The 21,754-nt window shown below is 47.3% G+C and overlaps 1 protein-coding gene across 4 annotated transcripts in view; it reads left to right on the forward strand.

The window, feature by feature from the left end:
- GNPAT (glyceronephosphate O-acyltransferase) overlaps nt 1-21,754 on the forward strand; it is a 443,941-nt gene that overhangs the window by 362,955 nt on the left and 59,232 nt on the right. For 3 of the 4 annotated variants that reach the window (XM_069235014.1, XM_069235013.1, XM_069235015.1), the window contains exon 15: nt 15,850-15,911. In XM_069235014.1, the coding sequence (XP_069091115.1) occupies nt 15,850-15,911 (62 nt within the window). Of the gene's footprint in view, nt 1-12,572; nt 12,661-15,849; nt 15,912-21,754 lie in introns of those variants that run through there. The other variant, XM_069235016.1, reaches the window with a different exon arrangement.

The raw sequence follows: 21,754 nt of genomic DNA on the forward strand, positions 1-21,754 counted from the left end.
TGAGGATGCCCTCCAGGGCCCTCAAGGACCGCTCTCAGTCTCCTCGCTTCCCGTGCTTCAAGATGTTTTCACTCTCTCGTTGTTAATATACTATCTATAGGTGGGGGGTGCAAGATCCTCGTCCAGTGCCTTCCACCTTCAGAGGCTTCCCTTCGCCAGACCCCTTGGCACCTACTGGGCCCCTATCCACACTGTTTCCCTCTCACTCCTTGCCCCAGCGGGCTTTGACACTTCCAACAACATTTCTCCTCCTGTTGGTGCTGCTACAGTCAGCTTCCCCAGGCTGAACTAGGGCCAGGTGTCACTCTGCATGGACCTGGGGAATCCCCAGTCAGGGGCCGTCTGCTATGCTCAAGGCCCCCCGCAGATGAACCTGAGGTGGAGGGCTGAACAGCCTCCTATGCTTCCGTCCTTCCCCTGCCCCCATTATCCCCTCCAGTGTCCCTACTGTGTAGGAAATAATCGAGGCAGCAGTGTTGCTCCAAAAAGGCCCGGGGCCAGCGGCACCAGTCAAGCAGTTCCCAGATTGCCGCTCACACCCCACTAGGAACACTCACCAGCCGCTCGTTTATCCAGCACTACATGGCCCCTCGCTAGGTGCAGCCCTCCCCGCGATGCCAATCATGGTGCCGGGCCAGAGGGCCTCCAATCAGCGTCTGACTCACTCCCGGCCCTCACTGTGGGTCGACAGGCCAAAGGCCCACAACTGCCAGCCCCCTGTCAGCCCCTGGTCTCCAACGTCATCATACTTGACCCCTTCGCTCCGCATCAAGCGTCTGCACCACAGCAGGGCAATCGCAGTGCAACCCTGCGCAGCTTGCGCTCCGCCCGTGCTCCGGCTAGGCCCCAAACTCAGGCCATTCCGCTGTGGTCAGGGAAACTGTGTTCTCTGTCGTCAGTGCTAGACTTACTGTTGTTTCGGCTGCTTCGTGTCTGTCCAGTTTGTTTTATGCATCGAGGTTAGGAAACTAATGCGCTGGGAATCAGGATTATGTAGGATTTATGAATTTGCTGGCCAGGAGCCTGGGCGTTCACGCCCTGTTGACCATGATGTCTGGCCACGCCCCACAGAAGTAAATGTTCTGTAAACCTGCAATAAACAGGATTCTCTAATGGTATTAGTATCCTGATTTCACTAGAATGTTTTTCTGGGTGCAACACCCTTTGACTGATTTAGTAGTCTCTAAGTCTATGAATGCCTCGGTATGCTCTGTAACTAATGTAATAGCATCAGCATTATCAATAGTTATTAAAGTAGTAAATGCAGTTGTGGCGTCTTGCTCATTCCCAACAAGTAGTTGTAACCAGTGGAATGCACCCTGATGCAATAGAATGTGGTGTTGGAATGTTAGGGGGATTCCCTTGGCAGTTGAAAGTAACTGAGGTGCATGAATAAAGCCTTCCTGAACTTCACTGGAATGTGGATACCAGAAATAGGAAAGGATGATGTTTGATAGGCGTTATTTGGTTATTATGGAGCTAACTAGCGTCAGTTAATGTGCACTTGTTTGTGCCTAACTTTTAGAAAGTTGGCATTTTCTTGATCAAAGCCCTGTGTGCCTTATGTCTGTCGCATATGGGGTGGCGTGCAGCTGGACTTGTGCATTCCCTCTTGACAGCCACACACACAGGGAGCTTAGGTGTGACTGGTGGGACAACAACTTCCTGATGGGCCATTCTGGGCAGGATTGGAGAGAGGACCTGGGCACAGCCTCACACTTACACCTGAATCGGCTGGGTCTGTCACCACACAAAGGACTGCCTAACCCCCTGTACTGAGACCAGAGCCAGGGCAGGAAGGGAAGACCTCTAGGCACTTCAGATCCCTTCTATGAAGTCTCCTCCACTGGACTTCTGACCCTACCAACTCAGTACACTTTTGGACCTGTGGATACTCTGCCAGGAAGAAGGATTGTTGTGCTGCTACTAGGAGTACTACTCTGCTGGACTGCTGCTCTGAAAGAACTACTTTCTTGCTGTGCTGACTTGCTTGCCCCCCTTGCCTAGGTGAGCAGGACTGGACTGTCAGTTCTTGAACCTAGAACTAGAGTGACTGCAAGGGCTTGCTGCCTATGCTTCTGAAGTCTCAGAGACACAAATACTTCCAACTCATCTCCTACAACAACTGGACTCTGCCTTCTGTAGGCCTTGCCCTGCCAGGTGGTGCCAATCTAGTCCTGGGGCCATGAAAGTGGGTATAAAGTGCTGGCCCGGACCAAAATCCATGCATCAATGCTATTGCACTGATGTGATCCGGTGCAACTATATCGATGCCGATGCATAGGCGCTGCTGCGAGGGTTGAAGCATGCGCCACAATGCACCACTTCTACGAGCATCAGGAACACCACATTGCCGACTGCACAACGCAATGCCTCCTTTCCCCACACATCTCCGACTTTGGTGCTGACGAATTTTCTTCATCTTCGGGATAGACACCAATGCATCACCCCATTTGCTCCTCACATTTTATCTTCTATGTCGATGCAACTCCAAACCAAAGTACTGTTTCAGCAGGCCTAGGCTGGTCCCTGTGTGAGACCCACACTTCATCATGGTCGGCCTGACTGTTCAGATTTTTCCCCGTCTTGTGGAACCAGATGGCTCCAGTTGGCGCTTTATGCTTTTAAGCACTACAACTAAGTTGATTCTTTAAAAATACATATCTCAATTTCTTCTTATTGGAGTTTTGCTATTTTGGTCTTGTTTTGTTCATTAAATTAAGATCTGTTTTTCTAACCAGGTCCAGGAGTGGTATCTTTTTATGTGGCGTTCACACTGTTAGAAGTGCTGCACAAATAGTTTACACATTGCCTCTAAAGTTAAGCCTGACTGCTCAGTGCCAATCTACCGGGGTCAGGACAGGTTGATTTAGGGTGTGTTTCTGACTTACCCTGACTAGGACTGTGGTTCTGCTTTGACAGGGTACATACCGAAGTCGACCAGAAACCCAGTCACCAAGGCATTCGTGAAGAGCTTCAGGTGATAATATCTCTTGTGGTGCCCCCCCTGCTTGAAACCTTATTGTTGTGCTTACCAGGTTGATAGGTCTCATCCCCCCTTTGAACCCTGCACTCTTATACTTTACAGTTCTTCTTGTGAACAAGGCCTGCCCCCTAGACATAACCTTCCTGATGTGCATCAGTGAATTCAGGCACTCACCTTGCAAGAGCCTTTTGTTCAGGTTCACAGGAAAAGCAGTACTATTCTTAAATTCGCCCCCAAAGTAGTATTCCCCTTTCTATCTCAGATTATAGAGCTCCCAGTCTTCTTTTGGTAGCCAGACTCTGACGTAGAAAGAGACCTCCTTACTCTAGACGTCAAATGGGCTCTTGTGTACTTTATTTAAAGGGCTAAGCCCTTCCACAAGCCTGACCAGCTCTTGATAGCCTTTACCAAATACCAAGAAAGTATACCAGCTCAAAGGCTGGCTTGAAAGTGCAGTTAGACCTGCTATCATATTTATTTTTTAATTGTTTAATTATTGGCTATTTATTTTGCTAAGATTTTAATTAGTCATATAAATAAACAAATACCTGCTATCACAAAGCAGAAATAACCTTATGGTTCTCTTTGTTTCTCGCAAGAAGAAACATGATGTTCGATGGCATATGTTGCTGCAGATACACATGTTTGGCACAGTCCGCTGCCTGGTGTTGGGCTCGGAGTATTACAAGTTGTTTTTCTTCGAAGAAGTCTTTTTGGTCACGGGACCGAAGGACTCCTCCCTCTTTGGCTCCATTGCGCATGGGCGTTGACTCCATCTTAGATTGTTTTTTTCCGCTGTCGGGTTCGGACGTATTCCTTTTCGCTCCGTGTTTCGGTTCGGAAAGTTAGTCAGAATCTCGGAAGAAAGCGTCGGTATTGTTCCGTTCGGTATCGGGATAGTTAGGTACATCGACACCGATCATCGGAAGACTTTGGGGCAGTTTCGATCCCCCATCGGGGCCTGGTCGGCCGACCGCGTGCGACATCGAAGCCGATGGAACGGACCCCGTTTCGTTTCTGCCCAAAATGTCACAGTAAGTATCCTTATACAGATCAGCACTTGGTCTGTAACTTGTGCTTGTCCCCCGAGCACAAGGAGGATACCTGTGAAGCCTGTCGAGCCTTCCGGTCCAGAAAAACACTCCGGGACCGAAGAGCCAGGCGTCACCAAATGGCGTCCACGTCGACAAAACAACGTTTCGACGACGAAGAGGAAACATTCTCGGTTTCGGAATCCGGAGACTCCGACGTCGAACAACAGCAACAAACTGTGAGTAAGACGTTGAAAAGTAAATCCATCGACAAACCGAAAGCCCAGGGGACGCCACTGCCAACAGGCCATGGCTCGACCCATAAAACAGGCGACCCGTCGAAGGCGCCGAAAAAGGGCACGCCCATAGCGAAGACACCCGACTCCGGTCGAGGGACCGCCATGGAGCAACCTCGGAGCCGAGAAAGCGGCTCCGAGAGACAAAAACAAGATACCGGCACCGAAAAACATCGGCACCGAGAATCCATGCCGAAAGGAACAAAAATTCTGTCGGTGCCGAAACCGAAAAAAGATTCTCTCTCGGCGCCGAAAAATACCACACCTTCATCCTACTCAGAGGAACAAGGACTAAGTGGCCAAATGCACAGATTTGGACAAGAGCTCCAAAGTGTAGAATCGGACTACACACAAAAGAGACTGTGCATCCAGCAGGATACAGGGAAGATATCAACCCTTCCCCCAATTATGAGGAAAAGAAGGATCGGACTTCCAAAGGATGACGCACAACCACAAGCCAAAGTGGTTAAAAAAGTCACGCCTCCGCCCTCTCCACCACAGGCATCGCCGGCACAAACACCGCCACAAATGCACTCACCAGCGCAAACTACCATAAGTCATGACGATCAGGATCAAGACGCTTGGGACCTGTATGACACCCCAGTGCCGGACAATGATCCCGAGTCATACCCCACAAAGCCGTCACCGCCAGAGGACAGTACCTCATACTCGCAACTGGTGGCTAGGGCTGCAGACTTCCACAATGTCCAACTGCATTCCGATCCTATAGAGGATGATTTTTTATTTAACACCCTCTCGGCTACACATAGCCAATATCAATGTCTCCCAATGCTACCAGGGATGTTACGGCACGCAAAACAAATTTTTGAGGAGCCCGTAAAATCAAGAGCCATCACCCCAAGGGTGGATAAGAAATACAAACCACCACCCACAGACCCAGTGTTTATTACCTCGCAGTTACCACCCGACTCTGTGGTAGTAGGGGCAGCTCGCAAAAGAGCAAATTCACATACATCTGGCGACGCCCCACCTCCGGACAAAGAAAGCCGAAAATTTGACGCGGCAGGAAAAAGAGTGGCATCACAGGCAGCCAACCAGTGGCGCATCGCAAATTCACAAGCGCTGCTGGCCAGATATGACCGCGCACACTGGGACGAGATGCAACTTCTCGTAGACCATCTTCCCCAGGAATACCAAAAAAGGGCGCAGCAAATAGTGGAAGAGGGACAAACGATCTCAAACAATCAAATCCGCTCTTCACTAGACGCAGCCGATACTGCAGCAAGAACAGTCAACACTGCTGTCACCATAAGGAGACACGCTTGGCTACGCACTTCAGCCTTCAAACCTGAAATCCAGCAGGCTGTCCTTAATATGCCCTTCAACGAGAAACAACTGTTTGGCTCTGAAGTGGATACAGCCATTGAAAAACTTAAAAAGGACACAGACACGGCCAAGGCCATGGGCGCACTCTACTCCCCGCAGAGCAGAGGCTCTTTCAGAAAAACTCCATTTAGAGGGGGGTTTCATGGCCAACCCACAGACACCACCAGCCAACAATCAAGAACCACACCATATCAGGGTTCCTTCCAAAGGGGAGGTTTCAGGGGATATCGGGGGGGTTAATTCCCAAGGAGTAGGGGAAGATTCCAGACTCCAAAAACACCTCCACCTAAACAGTGACTTTCAAGTCACGCAACCCCTTCACTCAACACCAGTGGGGGGAAGACTAAGCCAATTCTACCAATCTTGGCAACAAATTACAACAGACAATTGGGTATTAGCAATAATCCAACATGGCTATTGCATAGAATTCCACAACTTCCCACCAAACATCCCCCCCAAAAACACGCAAAATGTCACAACAACATTTAGAACTTTTAGGACTAGAAGTTCAAGCACTACTGCAAAAGGATGCAATAGAATTAGTACCAGTACAACAAAAAAACACAGGAGTTTACTCCCTGTACTTTCTAATTCCAAAAAGAGACGAAACATTGAGACCCATATTAGATCTCAGGACACTAAATACCTACATCATATCGGACCATTTTCACATGGTCACACTACAAGACATCATTCCACTGCTCAAACAGCAAGATTACATGACCACATTAGACCTAAAGGATGCGTACTTTCATATACCAATACACCCTTCTCACAGAAAGTACCTACGGTTCGTATTCAAAGGAATACATTACCAATTCAAGGTGTTGCCATTCGGAATAACAACTGCACCAAGAGTGTTCACAAAATGTCTAGCAGTAGTAGCAGCACACATCAGGAGACAACAGATACATGTGTTCCCTTACCTAGACGACTGGCTAATCAAAACCAACACAGTAAAAAAATGCGCAAACGACACCACTTTTGTCATACAAACCCTTCACAAACTGGGGTTTTCCATCAACTACACAAAATCACACCTAGAACCGTGTCAAACACAACAATATCTAGGAGCAACCATCAACACATCAAAAGGAATTGCCACTCCAAGTCCACAAAGAGTGCAGGCATTCCACAAGCTAATAAGTGCTATGTTTCCAAACCAAAAGATACAAGCAAGATTTGCGCTAAAACTTCTAGGCATGATGTCATCATGCATAGCCATTGTCCCAAACGCAAGACTACACATGCGACCCTTACAACAGTGTCTAGCATCACAATGGTCACAGGCACAGGGTCAGCTTCAAAATCTGGTGTTGGTAGACCGCCAAACATACCTCTCGCTTCTATGGTGGAACAGCAAAAATTTAAACAAAGGGCGGACATTTCAGGACCCAGTGCCTCAATACGTTATAACAACAGATGCTTCCATGACAGGGTGGGGAGCACACCTCAATCACCACAGCATTCAAGGACAATGGGATATACACGAAACAAAATTTCATATCAATTACCTAGAACTGTTAGCAGTATTTCTAGCGTTAAAAGCCTTCCAACCCATAATAACACACAAATACATTCTTGTCAAAACAGACAACATGACAACAATGTATTATCTAAACAAACAAGGAGGAACACACTCAACACAATTGTGCCTCCTAACACAAAAAATTTGGCAGTGGGCGATTCACAACAACATTCGCCTAATAGCACAATTTATTCCAGGAATACAAAACCAACTAGCAGACAACCTTTCGCGAGACCACCAACAAGTCCACGAATGGGAAATTCACCCCCAAGTTCTGAACAAGTACTTTCAAATTTGGGGAACACCCCAGATAGATTTGTTCGCAACAAGAGAAAACTCAAAATGCCAAAACTTCGCATCCAGGTACCCACACCGCGAATCACAAGGCAATGCTCTATGGATGAATTGGTCAGGGATATTTGCGTACGCTTTTCCCCCTCTCCCTCTCCTTCCATATCTAGTAAACAAGTTAAGTCAAAACCAACTCAAACTCATACTGATAGCACCCACATGGGCAAGACAACCTTGGTATACAACTCTACTAGACCTTTCACTAGTACCGCATGTCAAACTACCCAACAGGCCAGATCTGTTAACACAACACAAACAACAGATCAGACATCCAAACCCAGCATCATTGAATCTGGCAATTTGGCTCCTGAAATCCTAGAATTCGGACACTTGGACCTCACACAAGAATGCATGGAGGTCATAAAACAAGCTAGAAAACCTTCCACTAGACACTGCTATGCATCTAAGTGGAAAAGATTTGTTTACTACTGCCATGCCAATCAAATACAACCAGTACATGCCTCTACTAAAGACATAGTAGGATACTTACTACATTTGCAAAAAGCAAATCTCGCTTTTTCATCTATAAAAATACACCTCGCAGCTATATCTGCTTACCTACAAACTACTCATTCATCGTCTCTATTTAGAATACCAGTTATTAAAGCATTCATGGAAGGGCTAAAAAGAATTATACCACCAAGAACACCACCAGTTCCTTCATGGAATCTTAACATCGTCTTAACAAGACTCATGGGTCCCCCTTTCGAACCCATGCATTCCTGTGAAATGCAATATCTAACCTGGAAGGTCGCATTTCTCATTGCAATCACATCCCTCAGAAGAGTAAGTGAAATACAGGCATTTACCATACAAGAACCATTTATTCAAATACACAACAATAAAATAGTTCTAAGAACAAATCCAAAATTTCTGCCAAAAGTAATCTCACCATTCCATTTAAATCAAACAGTAGAATTGCCAGTGTTCTTCCCACAACCAAATTCTGTGGCTGAAAGGGCACTACATACATTAGACATCAAAAGAGCACTAATGTATTACATTGACAGAACAAAGCTAATCAGGAAAACAAAACAACTGTTCATAGCTTTTCAAAAACCACACATAGGAAATCCAATCTCTAAACAAGGCATTGCTAGATGGATAGTCAGATGCATTCAAACATGCTATCTTAAAGCCAAAAGAGAATTGCCTATTACACCAAAGGCACACTCAACCAGAAAGAAAGGTGCTACAATGGCCTTTCTAGGAAACATTCCTATGAGCGAAATATGTAAGGCTGCAACCTGGTCTACGCCTCATACGTTTACTAAACACTACTGTGTAGACGTACTAAATGCACAACAAGCTACAGTGGGCCAAGCTGTACTAAGAACATTATTCCAAACTACTTCAACTCCTACAGGCTAAACCACCGCTTTTAGGGGAGGTAACTGCTTTATAGTCTATGCCAAACATGTGTATCTGCAGCAACATATGCCATCGAACTGAAAATGTCACTTACCCAGTGTACATCTGTTCGTGGCATTAGTCGCTGCAGATTCACATGTACCCTCCCACCTCCCCGGGAAGCCTGTAGCCGTTTAGAAGTAGATCATAAACCTTAAACATCTGAACATTTGTAAATAATTATTATAAACTCTTATCATACATACATATTCACTCCATTGCATGGGCACTATTTATACCAAACAACTCCATCCTCACCCTCTGCGGGGAAAACAATCTAAGATGGAGTCAACGCCCATGCGCAATGGAGCCAAAGAGGGAGGAGTCCTTCGGTCCCGTGACCAAAAAGACTTCTTCGAAGAAAAACAACTTGTAATACTCCGAGCCCAACACCAGGCAGCGGACTGTGCCAAACATGTGAATCTGCAGCGACTAATGCCACGAACAGATGTACACTGGGTAAGTGACATTTTCAATATTTATCAACTTCTACAGAGATTTATAATGCCACCCTCAGCGAGTGTCCAAGCCACAATCTGCTCCGTTCTTCTGGCTGTGCCTTTTCTCCTGTTATCCCCGGTATAAATGGATAAGGTTGACGCACCCATCACTAGCCAGGATATTAAAGAGATCCTTGCTGACTTAGCATCAGGGAAGACCTGTGGATCCGATGATCTCTCGGCTGAATTTTATAAATCCTTTGTCAATTCCTTGGCACTTAAACTGGCTAAACTCTGTGAGGAGGCACTCGATGCTGGTCACCATCCAGCCACTGTTCTGTAGGTCTTATTATTATCCCTGATAAAACTTGGGATAGACCCACAATCCCGGTGTCCTATTGCCCCATAGCAATACTTAATATGTATTATAAAACCCTCAGCAAAATCTCACCCCAAGGACACACTCGACCCACAAAAAAGGCGAAACCTGGCCTTTTTAGACTACACCTTGTTAGCTGACATATGACAAGTGGCCACACATGGTCAACCACTCACCCTCACCAATCACTGTAACGTGTATATCCTATCTCGTCAACAGGCTATCGTTGGTCAGACAGTAATAAAATTTAAAAACTTTGTTGAAGACATTTTCCCCATACATGGAATAACCACTGCTTGCGGAGGCTACTGCTTTACTGTCAGTGCAGAGTATATGTATCTACAGATACCCTGGTACTAAGGGAAAATGGTACCCAGTAAGCATCTTTTCTTAGTGTGTAGTGCTGTAGATTCACATGTGCCCACTTTCCTTCCTAAACCCAGTGTCTTCTGCAGGTCTCTCCTCTTATTACCTATTTTATATTCACATTACACCATGCAGCATTCTTTCACTACTCCATACTTAAGCTAACCCAGGGGGAAGTCAAACTACAACCAATGACACAAAAGACTTAATTGAAGAAAAACAACTTGAAAATGTCCGAGCCAAACACTAGATGACAGGAGTATGCAGAGCATGTGAGTCTAGTGAACTACACGCTATGAGCAGATGCGTTACAGGCTAAGTAGCATTTTCCTTTCTTTTATAAGGTTCTAGTACAATCGTGTGAGTCGGATTCACCTACATGATTCTATCCCTCCAGGTTAGGGGTTTTTGTGGTGTTCTTTGATTGCCAGTCTGATGACCAGTGCTTTAGCTCGGCCCTCAAAGCAAAGATGCTTAAGTTCTTTTTATACCATTCACTCCGCAGACTACAGTGGTAATAGTACCACTCCTGTCTCCAGACATGCTTCTGTTATCTCACCTCCTAAGCTGTAATCAGTCTTTCAGACACTTTCCCTGCTGCCTCTTCTGGCCATGCTTCCAAACAACCCTGCAGGAACATTGGCCATATATTGGCCACAGGCAATCCATCTCTAACATCTGAGGAGGAGTAGCCTACGAAGAACCAGCCTTGGTGGCCTCAACCCACCCACCCCTTTCAAATCCAGTATTCATTAGTGAGCAAAAATAACCAAGCCTTTAAACTGTCTGATCCCGAAGAGGGCAGTTTTTTAAAACTTGCCAGTTTTGCACTTTTATCTTTATCTCAGGTGCCTCCCTTCTTGGTCCATTACTACTCTGCTTCCTTAGGGGTTAAAAAGTCGACCTTCCACATGAACACAAAGGATACATATGTTGAATCCTATAAAATACTAAACTGTATCTGTTCAGAATATCTATCGATTAGGCAAGCTGATGACATTGTGATGACCTACTGGTTGCACCTGTGGCCTAGGTTCGACCACTGTGCCCTCTTGTTTACCAATTGTGGCCTGGAATAATATAACCTTATGCTAATCCTGGACAAGGAAGGAGCTAATTAGAAGCTGCATGTCTCCCTAGACCTTATTGGCCTATTATTTCTATGACCAGTGCTTCATCCATGTAACAGTAAGTGTGTCTGAAAACTTGGGGCCCAAATCCAGAGGGCCAAGAATTGGTTATGAATGTTCTGTTCAAAGTCAGGAATGTCTTTGATCTCTCTAGTAACTAGATCCTCCGGCAGTACAGGTTCAGCATGGTGACCGCTAAATCACTGAATGACATCAAAGTAGTACCAGCCTACCCAGTCCTCCTAACAGTAAAGTCTCCAAGCCCATGTCCTAGGCCTCAACAGATATCTTAGTGACTTCACAAGGGCTCTGACATATGTCTCTGTCTATTTCAGGAGGTTCAAGACATTTTTGCCTGAGTCAGATCTCAGAAACTTCTGTTAATAAAGGTGCCTGACAACGTAATTTAGGAGGAGTAGTGTCAGCAAGGACCTCCTAACAAATATAGAGGTACTTCTGCTGCTGTTCTCCAGTAACAAAAAAGTGTGGTTAGTTCTGTGCTATTCCCGATTTGTGTGCCAATGCCTGACTCTGGCCCAGATAATGGCAGAAATTCAAAATAAACTGGTTGTGTTCTGTTGACTCATAAGGCTTTAACAGTCATGAACCTGTGTGGGTGCCACGCAAGTCTTCAAAAAAGATGTGGCAGTACTGACTGCCTTCCTGTGGCTGCAGAATGTCCACTGCAAACCTTACCTGAATTGCTTGGTGAGGGATTTGTTAAGGGAGCTGGTCCAGGAAAGCATGACTCTAGTTGTCTTGACCTATTGTACTTTGCCATTTTTGGAGATGTACACCTGCCTTGTTCCGTTAAGCAAGATTTTCATCGAGTCGTTCTGGACTTTCAGCTTTCAAATGCCCTCTGCTAGAGATCATATTGCCCCTGAACCATCCTGTGGATCTGTTACTGAGAATCACTACCTTGAATGCCTGATGGTTACAGAATCGGCATTTCTAAGCCATTCCTAGTTTAAAGAAAATTTTCTAAATCATTTATTGCCCTAGTCAATTGTCTCCCTATTTTTTCAATTATCTGCCCCCCCCACTGAAGTCTCAATTAAGCACACTTAGTCAGAAAAACTGTTGCAGGAGCAGTTGAGATTCATCAAGCTGGTATTAATGACTACCAGTTGCAAGTTTTCTACATAGGTGATCCTGATACACTCTCACAAATATATGTGAGTGTTGTTTATCGTAGTCAGTTTAGTATAACTGGTGCCCAGTGTAAATACAAGATGTCTAGAATCTTGCCAGAATTTCAGGATAACCACAGACTTTGTGAATGGTTCCCATGTGATTTAATTGTAGGTACATTTGACACATGAATCTACTGAAAATCTGGCAGGGGTCCGGCCCTCCTTGGCTTGGCTTCTACGGGGCCTGGAACTGAAGCAGGTGAGAAAGACTTTTTTATTTGAGTGGATAAAGTGCATTTGGAGGGTACAAAATTAAGTCCCAGTTTCCCTGCCACTCCATACCACACCTTAAACATGTGCTTGCCCGTGAAGATAAGTATGTATTCTGGGATCTGTCATTTTTATAAAGCCAAATTAGGTTGCACAGAGGTTGTTTTTCTATGGCATGGTCTCTTGTCTGGCCCATTTGGTTAGTATTCTCATCTGTGCTTCATGTCTGGAAATCTGGTAGGCCTAGTTTTCTTATGCTCCTAGTGTTGTAGAAGTATTAAGAGATCTCTTGGTCTAGCTTTTCACTACATTACTACTGTGATTTGTCTTAATCAGTGCTAAATATATTTGTCTAATACTATTGGAAAGGCATAAAAAAGTTAAAGTATACTAGGGACAGGGATGTGGAATTCCTATCACCTGGGACATATTGTTTGGGGTCAAGGGCAACAAGTTTTCATGTTTATTTTGTCCTTTGGACAAGTAGGCCCAACACCCTGCAGCACAAACCCTTCGGCTGCCAATTTACACAGAGGGGAACTATCTGAAGTTGAGGTAATGTGTGCCCATAAGTTAATGCTGTTCGAACTTGTATTTATGGTTCACTAATGAAAATCCTTCATTATTAGGGTGAGCACTGTAAACAAACGTTTTAAGGTCACAGTGCACTACTGACCGTGGTTCCAGTAAAAAACAAAGTGTACACACGTTTGAAACGTTTAGCAATATGTCGCTAACCATAATGCTCCCAGAACGTTCTCTGCTTAGATGCAAATATTTGCAGAAGCTTATAAGCAAGAGTCAAGATTTTTAGCTTTCAAAATAAAATGTTTAAAAAAAAATGCATGTAGGATTTTTTTTTTTCGCTACAATGAAATTTTAAGTACCATTTCTCTGAAGGGTCATTTAATAAAATGTGTTGATGCATGTTAGTATTTCCAAAAAATATTCCTAATGGATAATCAGTGTAACCATTTTCCACAAGATTATAGAAAGCATGAAAATAAACAAGCATTGGCAAAGCCAAGCGATTTGACATTTATGAGTCTTTTGATTTCGTCAATGCATGTCTTGTTTTGACATGGCTTTTTTTAACACTTTATTGTTGTAGGAGCTGTCAGCCCTCACCATTGTAACAAACACTGGCTAAAAGAAAAAAGCTTTTGTTCTCCAAAAGCACACATTGCCACCAGTGGAGTAACAAGGGCACTGCAGCCCTCTTACAGGGTGCCCCGTCACCAAAGCACCTACCCGGAGTGTGTCTGGAGGGGGGCCCCCTCCATATTCTTTCCAAAGGGGGGCCCTCCATATTCTGTGCAGGGGGGGGCCTCCAGTTTTGTTACGTGACTGATGGCCACAGTAGTTCCTGGCACTGAACAAAACTACTTTGGGTGCTAATATGCTCCTGTGGAAGAGCAGAATGCGATCATTCACAGTAAAGCCAGCTGATAGATGGAGAGAACTACAAGTTTAATTAAAAAAAAAATTTCTTTGTTAACGCCAGACCTAATTAGGGACCCAATTCTTTAAAAAAAAGTCTCAAAAGTGCACCCATTGGTATAGGTCTTTGAATTAGTGGCGTTCATGAATGCAGAAAAACTTACAGAAGAAGATCAGTGAAAATATATTGAGCATTTGCAAGTTCACTTTCCCTCCAACCACTTTTTTCCTAACCCCGAAAGAACCTCTACTTCTGCCATTGTCAGGAGTAAACTTCCAACGGTTCTTATTATGGGACAAGATTAGGGAAGAACTGGTGAAAATCTTTAAAACATGCAAGTTAGTAGGTTTGCAGACTTAAAGGCATTCCAGCCCTGGAATGTCTGCTGCTTCCTCCAGCCCCAGTATGTAGATCTGCTGAAAGGTAGCAATAAGGACATTGCTATAGTAGGGATTGAAACTGCAAGTATTTAAGCCCTACTATAGTAATTAGAGAGGCTATTGTCAGAGTGCTTACATAATGGGATTGCTGTCAAAATTTGTCGCCGCACTACATGGCACCAAAGGGACAAGTACATTTTTTTACAGGACAAGTAGATTTAAGAAGCAACCTGTCCCATGGACAAGTAGATATTTTATTACATTCCACACCCCTGCAGGGAGAATGTGCATTTTAATCCACATTTTAATACACAACTTGTACAAGAAAGAAACAGTCCTGGCCATGAATGAAGATTCTCTCTGACGTCCTATATTGAAGAGGGAAAATTGTATTTATATAGCTAATGAGTTTGCGCTGTCATTTTTATTCCCAAATAGTTAATATAAGTGGAAGCCCAGAGGAATAGAAATTTCTGTTCTAATGACTGGACCTTATATCACAACACCCTTTTTGAATTCTTTATTTGTGTAATTGATTCCAGCAAGGTGGTCTTGGATCTCCTGCATTTTATCAGCATTTCAAGCTTTGGAAATTTGTGATCTTTGAGTTCTTTGTGCCAGTATTTAAAATCTGGTGTGGTATTTGAAATGGCTAACTTTTTGGGGTGGGGACCACCACAATCCAGCCATCACAACATTTGTATTGATTGAATCCCTTTAGGAAAATAAAAACGACGGATGGAGAGGTTGAATTATTCTCAGCCACTGGTAATTACTGAAGCCGCATTATTTCACTCTGGACAAGAACCAATCGTATGCAAGTAGGTCTTGGTCCTGTTCTGACAAAAGCAATCTAGCTTGCACTGTCAGACCAGGTCCACTCCAGACAGGAACACAAATATCCCCAGACTGATTTCAGCCTATTTGAGCCCCAGGAGTGAGGTTGAACTGAGTTAGGGGCATAGTGAGCACATGAGCCACATAATAGTATACATGTTTCAATTCAGGCATCTCATTTAGAAAAACGAAAAGTAGATGGGCGAAATGTTTGAATTAATCTGTTACTTGTAATTCCACCCGGTCAAATTCCACTCTGTTGTGTTTTTTGCCCTCCAACCTGACAGAGTCCAGCCATGTCCAAAGCAGACTTCGACCTACTCTAATAGAAACCATTCAGCTGAAAGTCCTAGACCAGTGCCAGCCTAGTAGGCCCTAATCTATGAGGCACAGACTGAGTCCTGTGGCACAGTGATCCATACATGATTAACTCCATGACAAACCCTGTTGCGCTAATATTTATAATGTTCAGGAATTAAAATTTCACAGATGCTGTGATTCACCATGTTCTTTTTATACAGGGACAATGGATGCATTTACACTGTGAATAAAGAGGCAGTTCGAAGAACGAGAAATAGTCTAGGTAAGTTAATTACGTTTCATACATTTGATTGTTAGATATTTATTGTTATTGTATCTTAACTAGGTTCTCTTCTTTCTTGCTACATTTTAAAAGAAAACATTTTTGTTCTTGTTAAACGTTCTATATATTGTCATGTTCTTGTGTAAAACATGCACAGAGGATTTCTAGTCAGTACACTAATGCCAATTTTAATACATTCTTTATCAGTTTGTTTGATAGATATACCAGTGATCATTATGAGTTCACATAGCTAACAAATCAGGTTATGCAGTAAAATACAGAGATATTACAGAAAATTCACATTGCAGTTTGATCAGCATACACAAGCCAAGTAAAGGATCAAAACATAACTGATGCCTTTCATACACCGGACTGTGTAATTGTATCTCCTCCAAATATGTCTAGTGCCATCTTAAAGATTTGGGAGATATTATTTTATGTTGAACAGGTTGTCTGATAGAGACTTCTAGTTGCAGATTCCTTACCTTAGAATTTTCCCCCAGGCATCAGACTGGATCCGGAGATATTTCTTCGAGCAGTACCCTTGTATGTCGGTAGGTGGCGTCGGTCGACTCCGCAGGCGTCGTAGGCATCGTGGTCGCCGTGATGACGTCGGGAGTAGTACATAGATGCCACCCTCGCGCAGTGACGTCAGTTCTTTTCTTTCTGCACCACGCGCTGATCCGAGAGAGAGCTACCCTTGGCTATTTTTTGGCCGAATTCAACCGTTTTGTCAAACTTTTCTGGTGCAACACTTGGTGCTCAAGGATGTCCCCGAAGACCGGGTTCAAGCCGTGCCAGGACTGCCACTGCATGATGTTGTTGACGGACCCTTATTGTGTTTGCCTGTGGTGCCTCGAGCGCAACCATGACCCGAAGTCGTGCTCCAAGTGTCGGGCAATGCATCCAAAGGCTTTAAGGGAGCGGTCCCTAAAGCTGATGGTGGGCCGGCACTCAACTCTGCATAGATCCCGATCTCGCTCGAGAGGAAGGTCTCAAGATCTGTTGCGGAACCATCACCACTCATCTTCTTTGAAGTCTTCGGGTCAAGGTAAGAAGAAGAAGAAGTCGAAGAAGTCCCATCGCTCTCTGACTTCACCCCGTCGCTCGGCCGACGCGACACTGGACGAGCTTCCACGCACTAGGCCTCTGTCCTCGGAGCCTACGTCTGGGTTGACTCTGCGCTTCCCCGAGTTTCCCAGAGCTGGAGTGACCCACGCCCAACTCAAAGAGTTCTACGAGGCCATGCGCCTCATCTTTGGGCGTGCCGACCCCGATACGACGCCTTTGTGCCCAAGGAGCCTTCAGGTTCCGCGCCGGTGGCTTCAGCCCGGGCCACCGAGGTCACCTCCGGATCCGTGCGCAGATCCGCACCGATGCCGGCCGCACAATCGAGACCTTCCCCGGCGCCGGGTTGTTTAGTGACGCTCCCGACGTCGGTAGTGCCAACTATCGACGTCGACCCGATTCTCATTCCCGACGACTCTGAGTCGGAGCGGCGTCGGCCGACGCCAACATCGGCTTCGGCCGACGCCACCATCGGCTTCGGTGGGCCGTATTTGGCCGAGGTCGGATTCTGACCCATTTTCCTATGGGTACGAATACGGGGAGGAATTGGAGGGGTCCCTGGACCCTTATGAATACCTGGAAGACCCTACTATGGACTGGGCACAGGACTTGAGTGAAGCCAGTGTTCTGGATACTTCTCCGGACGCTGGCATGCTGTCTCCTCCTACCGTTGCTACGGCGGAGGGAGCTACCTATAGTATAGTGGTTAGTATGGCGGCTGAGGTCCTTGGCCTTGAGCTACCTACTGTTGAAGTCCGGTCTAATCACCTGACAGAGGTGCTTCAGCCTGGGGCTTCTACATCTGAACCCCTTCTCCCATTTAATGAGGCCCTCACTGATTTCCTTTTGGGTACATGGTCCAAACCCAACACAGGGCTTCATGTGAACAGGACTATCGCTCGCCGCCATCAGCCTGCGCCGAACGACCCAAAGTTCCTGTCCCAACATCCTACGCCTGAGAGTCTTGTCATCCAGGCATCCTTTTCTTCTGGCGCGCACCCCCGGATAGGGAATCCAAAAGGCTGGAACAATTTGGTAAGAAGTTGTTTTCTTCCTCCAGGCTCGCGTTGCGGTCTGTGAACACCACATGCCTTTTTGGCCATTATTCCCACTCACTGTGGGATACGGTTGCGCAAGTCCTGCCACAGACACCGGTGGAGGCGGGGCGTGGCCATGGATCTGAACATGGCGCACGCTTAGTCGTTCGGCTCCGGAGGGGCCGACAGCAAACCTTGTGCCGGACGCGCCAGACCGGGCAATCCCTCACCGGGGTGCGGGCGCGGCGATCCGCACGGACGGGCGGAGCCGCTGGGACTCGGCTGCGGCCCCGGCGCGAGCTATCGGCTGAGTCGAGCCATCCGGCGCTGGCGGAGACCTGCGGCCCTGCCGCTTAATAGAAGCCGCGGCCCCGGGTGAAGACGCGGGCCGCGCTCGGGACCGGGTGGACGGCCCGCGTGCGGCGGCGGCGCTCGGGCGCCGAGCCGCTCTGCGGTACCAGGGGAGCCTGAAAAACGCACTGGGCCCAGGTGGATCCCAATATTAATCGGGATTCCTGGCCTCTCGGGGCCGATAGAGTGGGCGTGGCCCAGACCCCTCTGAAAAGCCTGGACATATGAAATGGGGCCTTGGCAGCAAATGGAAGACCCAAGGCGACGATATGGAAGCCACCCAAGGAACTGCTGAGGGGAGTAGTGACCCCTGGTAGCCCCCCTCTGGGGGAGCACGCCTGGCAGAGAATCTGCGGTTGAATATCGGACGTGCTAGAACAAGGGAGCTACTGGAGACCCGAGGACACCAGTGACTCTCGACTGAAGATACCGGGCGCAACCATAAGAAGCACCAGGGACATAGAGGTGGTACCCAAGAGAGAGTGAGTGCATTGAGGGGGGAGATAATTAAGCCACAGTGGTAGCGTGTGCTTTCCTCCCGTCGACGAAGTGGGGCCCAGCGAAAGAGAAGAGTGCGCGGATGGCCTAGGACGGGAGCAGGTCGCAATCGCTCATGGTTGGCTAACGTAACCCCCCCCACGGGGATTGGGCGCTGGAAACGGCCGGCGGAACGCCTAGGGCTCGCCCTGGAACACCCGGGGCCAGTGACTAAGACAGCTGAGGCCTAAGTTAGTGGACAAACCAGAAACAAGCAGCACAAGTGCTTAGACTACGTGCCGGGCCCCCTGGGGCACCTCCCCCTGCTTGACCAATGCCCCCTAAGGGCCGGCATAAGAACAAAGCCATGGACCCCCTGACACCGCCGGGGGACAATGAGACGACCATACAGAACCAGTCACAAGTCAAAGTGCAAGACACCCTAGACAAGATACTGGGAGCCATTGAGGACACCAAATCAACATTGCAGCGCAACATCAATCAAGTGGCGATAGAGGTGGGCCTCCTGAGAGCTGATCACCATAAATTAGCCGACAGAGTTAAGGAAACGGAAACAATACTGGCGGATGTCGTGCCAAAACAAAATGATGTGACAGCAGAGGTGACCTCCTTGGCTGGCAGAGTGGCAAAGCTTCAACAGCGGGCTGAGGATGCAGAGGGTAGAAACAGGAGGAACAATGTGCGCGTGGTGGGCCTCCCCGAGGGGGCCGAGGGGACGAACATGGTGGAATTCCTGGAGAAATGGCTGAGCACGGTTGTCGCGCCGGGGTGCCTGACCCCCTTCTACACACTGGAGCGAGCGCATCGTGTGCCGTCTAGACCACTGGCTCCTGGTAGGCCCCCGTGGGCTGTAATTGCTAAACTCCTGCATTATAGAGACAAGAGACATCCTCCTACAGAAAGCCAGGGAAACGGGCCCATTTAAAGTAGCCAATGGTGAAGTGACACTGTTCCCTGATTTCACTTTGGAAGTCTAGAACAAGTGCGCCTCTTCCCTGGCGATTAAAAGAGCCTTGCGAGATGAGGGGATACAGTACTCGCTGTTCTATCCAGCAAGACTACGAGTGGTTGCGGAGGGAAAGACCACGTTCTTCCAAACCCCAGAGGAAGCATGGGAATGGCTTGAGAGGCATGGGACACAGTCGGCGCGGCCTATGCACGAAAACCATGGTGCGGGTGGGACCCGCCGGACCCCGAGGAGGAAGAGGCCCAGTGATCGCCCACGACTGACGCCAACGCGGACACAGAGGGAAACTGGCAAGAGGGAGGCCCTGGAGGCAGCAGCCAAAGTGGGTGGAGAAACGTCGCCCCGGGGGGGTTCTGAAGAAGAATCAGATGACACAGTGGTGTCCTCACCCGATGGCTCCGGAGGCTCGACTTACACACCGAGGGTGACCCCGCAAACTGCTGATGAACTCGCATAGTTTGGACCCGCGCTAGCGCCGAGCGGCAAGACAAACTGAGTGGAAGAATGGCCCCTCTGGACCTGGCCACCCCCCCTGACTTGACTCTCGCCTGTCAGATTTGGCTGGTGAGTATTGCAGTGATGTGTTTGAACAAGTTGCAGTGTTGCACAATTTGCTGGGCAGCCTACAGTTCCGGAGGTGCCCTAGGGATGGGGAGTTGGGGTTTGCAGTTACGAGTTACATCGGCTATATGTGTGAAATAGATCGACCACAATGAAGGTACGAGCTTGCGGGGTGGTCAATCAGGGTCCCGGGCGCGCCGGGCTTACACACAACAGGCTTTAAGAATGAAATGGCAGACCACAATATCATAACCTGGAATGTCAGGGGGATGGGTACTCCAGCCAAGAGACATAGAATTCTTTCCTTCCTAAAGAGAAGAGGGGTGCAGATAGCTATGTTACAAGAGACCCATCTGGCACCAGGAGAGGGAGAAAAGCTAAGACGGAGATGGAGGGGACAGGTGTTTGCCACAGAATATTCAGCTTATGCAAGAGGCGTTCTGATTTGGATTAGGGCGGGGGTCCCCCTGACGATTGATTCCTCCAACATAGATGAAGAGGGAAGGTTTGTCATACTGGAGGGGAAATTACAAGGGCTCCCGTTGATTCTGAGTTGCATATACGTCCCCAAACAGGACCAAACCTCATTTATGATGGGCCTATCTAGACACCTTACACGTCAACACGTAGGGGAAGTACCTATGGGAGGAGACTTTAACGCAGTGCTAGACATAGGCATGGACAGGTCCACCCCCCCACTGCAGGGGGCAACATCAACCAAGACAGCACAAAGACTAGTTGAGTGGCTAGGCACCTGGGGACTGGTGGATGTCTGGCGGCTGCGACACTCGACTATCAGGGACTACTCGTTTTACTCTGGCCTCCACCAGGTGCACACTAGAATCGACAGGATGGTCTGCACTGCGGGATTGGCCCGAGGTGTGACCCACTCTGAATACCTTGCTCGCACAATATCGGATCATAATCCTCTATTACTGACATTGAGGGTATCGCAGGATAGACCCCCCCATACCATCATGGAGAATGACCCCTGCGGCGCTAGAGGACCAGGCATATAGGGAGGAGTTGCGATGCCACCTAACAGAACACATTGAAACTAATAAGGGATCCACCTCTACCAGAGCCGTGGAATGGGAGACACTCAAAGTGGTGACGAGGGGTTACTGTCTTGGGCAGTCCGTGGGGGTAAGACGCACACTGGAGAGGGAACTAAACGCTCTGGAGAAGGTCATTCGCAAAGGGGAACTGAGACAGGGCCCTGCAGCGCAAGTAGATGAAGAGTATGACCACGCACGCAGAGAGCACTCCCAAGTCGAAGAGCGGCTTAGATGCCATAGCATGCAAAGGTACCTGACATCCCTACAGTCGGAAGAGGGGAGATCAGGTAAACTCTTGGCATG

The sequence above is a fragment of the Pleurodeles waltl genome, chromosome 5 (genome assembly GCF_031143425.1).
Source record: "Pleurodeles waltl isolate 20211129_DDA chromosome 5, aPleWal1.hap1.20221129, whole genome shotgun sequence".
Taxonomy (NCBI): Eukaryota; Metazoa; Chordata; class Amphibia; order Caudata; family Salamandridae; genus Pleurodeles; species Pleurodeles waltl.